At 64.1% G+C, this 4,674-nt stretch overlaps 1 protein-coding gene across 1 annotated transcript; it reads left to right on the top strand.

Moving 5' to 3' along the window:
• Positions 1-3,078: 3,078 nt before the first annotated feature.
• Positions 3,079-4,085, top strand: RPS15 (ribosomal protein S15). The gene is made up of 4 exons (XM_047711272.1): positions 3,079-3,163; positions 3,408-3,493; positions 3,598-3,832; positions 3,935-4,085. Exons 1-4 carry the CDS (start codon positions 3,161-3,163, stop codon positions 4,046-4,048), a joined length of 438 nt encoding a protein of 145 aa, XP_047567228.1. The 5' UTR covers positions 3,079-3,160; the 3' UTR covers positions 4,049-4,085.
• Positions 4,086-4,674: the final 589 nt, after the last annotated feature.

Here is a 4,674-nt window from a genome sequence, read left to right as displayed (position 1 = left end):
CCCACGTTGTGTCCTTTTGTTCCCTCCCTGCTCTCGGCTGTGCGTCCCCGCGGGAGGACCTGCACTGGGCCTCGGCCTCAGCCGTGGTCTCAGGCATGTGCGGCCCGCTCGAGTGGGGAGCCCAGGGCCCGATCTCAGTCGCCCAGGGCCGTGGCCGGTGTGGATTTAGGATGGCCTAGGGCTGCAGATCCAGTGTGAAGGGGGGCCCGGGTTCCTGGGCTCAGTGGCCGCTTGCTAGGTGCCAGGAGAAGGGTGCCTGGACAGATCTGGGTGGGGACTGGCCAGGCTTCCCCTGTCCCATGGAAGTGACACCTGGATTGTGGCCTTGGGTAGGCCACTCGCCTTTACACAAACCAGGCTTTGACGTGGACGGTTTTGGGTGTCGGGACACCCAGTTGAGGGCCGTCAGGACGCAGCACAAGGGCCTGAGCCCCTAGAGCTGAAGGTGGACGCCCAGGGGCACCTGGTGGGGCCTGGCCATCCTAGCTAGAGCCTGGGGGCAGACGGTGGGTGGGACGAGCTCCAGCATCCCACAGCGGCCACCACCCTGCCTATACAAGGGCCTGGCTGGCAAAGTGTCCGCCCTGCCTTTCCAGCCATGTTCTGGATGTTCTGTTCCCGTCCCAATCTCCCAACTGCCCCTCTCCCCAGACAGAAGGGGCTGTGACTGTCAGCGACGAGGGAGGGGAGTCAGAGTTCACTTGCACACAGGACTTTGGCTCTGGGCTGGCCTCTCTGTGAGAGTGGGAGGGACTTGGGCGCTTTGGGGAGGCTGCTCTGGGAATCAGCAAGGAACAAAATGGGTGAAGCTTCCCTTCTAGTGTGTGGGGGCCTGAGGGCCACTGCTACAGCCCACCACCAGCTTAGGGTTTAAACCACTTACTGATTCTCTGATGGTTCGGGGCTAGAAGTCCTAAAAGGCTGGTGCTGGCGGGGCTGGTCTCCTGGGCCCCAGGGAGACCCAGCTCCTGCCTTTTCCTGGCCCATGGACCCCTCCATCCTCCCTGCCAGCAGCGCGGGGTCTGCCCGTCTCCGGGACCCCCGCCCTCTGCCTCCCTCTCGTGAGGACCTGGTGAGGACGCTGGGTCCCCCGGGAATCCAGGGTCACCCCCAGCTCTGGGCCCTGACAAGTTCCCCTCTACTGTGGGAGGGGACACGTCCCAGATCCCAGTCTTTAGAGGCCATTATTATTCTAAAGATCACTGTCAAGAATTTAAAAAAAAATTTTTTTTTAATTTTATTTATTTGCTAGAGAGATACCGTGACCGAAATAGCAACAGAGCACAAGCAAGGGGAGAGGGAGAGGGAGAAGCAGGCTCCCTGCTGAGTAGGGAGCCCAACGTGGGGCTCGATCCCAGGGGTCCTGGGATCATGATCTGAGCTGAAGGCAGTTGCTGAAAGACTTGAGCCCCCCAGGGACCCCCCTTTAGCTCCTTTCTTTTGTGAAATTCATCCTCTGCAAAGGTAAGTTTCCCTGGCAAAAGGGCATCATGCAAACCGTGCAGGGATTTCCAGCTCCGGGAACACACCTTGCTCTGGTGAGTGTGGGCATGCCCCCTCCTGTTCCGAAGGGCACACCCTCAGGTCCCTAAACCTGTGCTTGTGCTCCACAGGGGACAGGAAGGGACGTCCCCTAATTTGGTAGTTCAAGGGGCTCTACCCACAGGGTTGTGGAAATGGCTGAGGAGGCCCAGCTTCCTTCCAGGCTTCCTGTTCCCGCCAGGCCAGCCCGCCACCTCCCCACAAAGCCACCCGTCTCAGCCATACCCTAACCAGCAGTCTGGCCTGAGGCTAGGAAGGGTCCCAGGCTCCTTGGCTGCTGGTCGCACAGGGAAACAGGCCGCGGGGTCCACTGGGCAGGGCTGAGGCACCTGACCGGTCCCTCCCAGGGTCTCTGCTCGCTCCTTCTGATGGGTCTCGCCCAGTCTGGTTCCTCTTCCATCCCAGTTGCTCAGTCGGTGCCCTACGCTCGGGCTTCCCACTGCCCTTCCACCTGTTTTCTACCCGCTGTGTGTCCGCTTCCTGGTTCTGTATGCTTCTGTGCATGTTTTTGGATTAAGTGAGTATTTCCTAGTGTACCATTGTAATTCTTTTAATGATTTTTTTTCACATTTTTTTGAGTTATTTTCTTAGAGGTTGCCCTAGTGACAACCGTATGTTTGGTTGTGTTGTTTTTTATTCTGACAAAACATTAAGATTCGCCATCATAACCATCTTTAAGCACACAGCTCAGCGGCATGAAGCACACTCACACCCCCACCCTCCAATTCCAGAACCTTCCATCCCCCCACACGGAGGGAGTCTCTGTCCCCATCCCCACCCCAGGCCCCGCTCCCACCATCTCCTCTCTGTGCGGATGGGACTCCTCTGGGGCCCTCCTGGGAGTGGGGTCCTGCGGGACGGGTCCTTCTGGGTCTGGCTGCTCTCTCCGAGCCCCATGTCCTTGGGGTCCCTCCGCTGGGTGGCATGGGTGAGGGTCCCTCCCTTCCTGAGGCTGGACCGTGTTCCTGCGTGCGGACGGACCGCTCCGGGTGTGTCCTTCATCCATGGATGGACACTGGGGCGCTTCCCCTTCTGGCGGCGGTGCACAGTGCGTCTGAGGTCCTCGGGGTGAAAGCTCCACCCCCTTGTCCCCTGCGTGCTATCCCTGTTAGACCCGCACAGAAACCTAGGCGGGCACAGCGGTTACATGACTTCTTGGGCTGTAGGCTGGCTGGTCCCCATCAAGGGCGCCGTCTGGGGCACCCTGCAGAGTCCGCATCCCATTCCCCAGCCTCCCGGGTCTTTCCTCCTCGCCCCCGACTGACCACCACCCCACTGGAGCGCTAGCTCCCGCGCGGTGCTGGGGCTGAACCCCACACCTAGGCTGCAATAGCGTTGTAGGAATATGAGGTTTCGAAAGGGGCAACGATGTGCCCCACGTCCCCCAAACACGGGGCGGCCGGCCCAGCCCTGGCCCCCCGGGGTCAGAGCCCCAAAGAACCACAGCGGTCCCTTCAGTCTGCGCAGCCTGCGTTCGACCCTCCGGCCAGCAGAGGGCGGACTCCTCTAACAAGAAAGCGGAAGTGCTTGCGCGCGGGGCGGGGGGCGGGGCGCGCGGGCGCCCTCGTGATAACTGCGCAGGCGTCGAGAGGGCGGTCCTTTCCGGAGAGCTGACAAGATGGTGAGTGCTTTGGGTTGGCACGATTGTTCTCGGCCCATCTGACGCCATCCGCGGTTTGACCGCGCCGTTCCGGCAGGGGTTAGGCCGCTCGGCTGCGGCAGCCTCCGGGGCCGGCGGATATGGGGGCGCGGGGTGGGTCCGGTGGGTGCCGGGATGGCGCGAGAAGGCCGGGCCGAGTGACCTCCGCGGCCGCTGGGGGACCGGCCTTCGAGCCCAGCTCTGACCCGCGCCCCGGCCCGCGCAGGCGGAAGTGGAGCAGAAGAAGAAGCGCACGTTCCGCAAGTTCACTTACCGCGGCGTGGACCTGGATCAGCTGCTGGATATGTCCTAGTAAGGGGCGGCCCGGGGCGGGGGCGGGGGTCTGAGCGGGGGCTGGGGAAGGCGGGCGGCGGGGCCGGGGGTCCCTCCGCGCTCACCCCGCGCCCGCCCCGCAGCGAGCAGCTGATGCAGCTGTACAGCGCGCGGCAGCGGCGCCGGCTGAACCGCGGCCTGCGGCGGAAGCAGCACTCGCTGCTCAAGCGGCTGCGCAAGGCCAAGAAGGAGGCGCCGCCGATGGAGAAGCCGGAGGTGGTGAAGACGCACCTGCGGGACATGATCATCCTGCCCGAGATGGTGGGCAGCATGGTGGGCGTCTACAACGGCAAGACCTTCAACCAGGTGGAAATCAAGGTGCGTGCGGGCCGGCCGCGCGGGGTGCCGGGGGCGGGCGGGTGCCGTTCCTGCCGGGCGCCGTCCGCGGCCGCTGACGCCCTGCCCCGCCCGCCCCCGCAGCCCGAGATGATCGGCCACTACCTGGGCGAGTTCTCCATCACCTACAAGCCGGTGAAGCACGGCCGGCCGGGCATCGGGGCCACGCACTCGTCGCGCTTCATCCCTCTCAAGTAGCCGCCGCACAATAAAGGCGCGGACCGCCTCGTCTGCAGTCGAGCGTCCTTCCTTCCTTCCCCCTGGCGTCCAGGACCCGCGGCCGCGCGTCCTCCGGTCCTCCGGCGTGTGGCTGTGGCGGCCTGGCTTCCTGCTGTGGGCGTGGGCACCCCGAGCCAACTCGGGCTCAGCGCGGTCTCCGCCAGCCCGCGGACCCTCCAGCCTCAGACCACAGTCGGCGGAGCTGCCCTGCCCTTGAGGGGCTGCTCCTCCCGCAGTCTCCGTCCTGGGGGTGGGCTCCACGGCCGGACGCTGCTATCGCAGGAGGCTTCGCACACCTCGGGCCTCTCCCGTCCCTGCGGCTGCACCCACCTGCCCCGCGTCCCTGGCGCCGCTGCCTGCGTCTCTCCAGGCCCCTGGGTCTCTCATGAGGCCCTGTGGCTAGGCTCGCCGGGCACCCCCTTAGGTTTGGATGAGGGTCTCAGCCCTGCTCCCTCAGGTGTTTCTGCACCTGCATGATAGGAGAGACACGCAGACCCTGTTGGCGGGTGCCCCAGGAGACCGGGTGTCCCTGGGCAGTGGTTCCTGTGACTCACGGACAGGGACCCTATGTGGGGAGAGGCGAGGCAGTATCCTGGCTTTGGCCT

Source organism: Lutra lutra, chromosome 1 (assembly GCF_902655055.1).
Source record: "Lutra lutra chromosome 1, mLutLut1.2, whole genome shotgun sequence".
Taxonomy (NCBI): Eukaryota; Metazoa; Chordata; class Mammalia; order Carnivora; family Mustelidae; genus Lutra; species Lutra lutra.
This window is presented reverse-complemented; position numbering and strand designations above follow the sequence as displayed.

Coding starts and splice junctions, on each gene's coding strand:
- RPS15 (XM_047711272.1), top strand. Junction 3,494..3,597: donor CAGCTGCTGGATATGTCCTA/GTAAGGGGCGGC, acceptor CCCGCCCCGCAG/CGAGCAGCTGATGCAGCTGT. Junction 3,833..3,934: donor TCAACCAGGTGGAAATCAAG/GTGCGTGCGGGC, acceptor CCGCCCCCGCAG/CCCGAGATGATCGGCCACTA.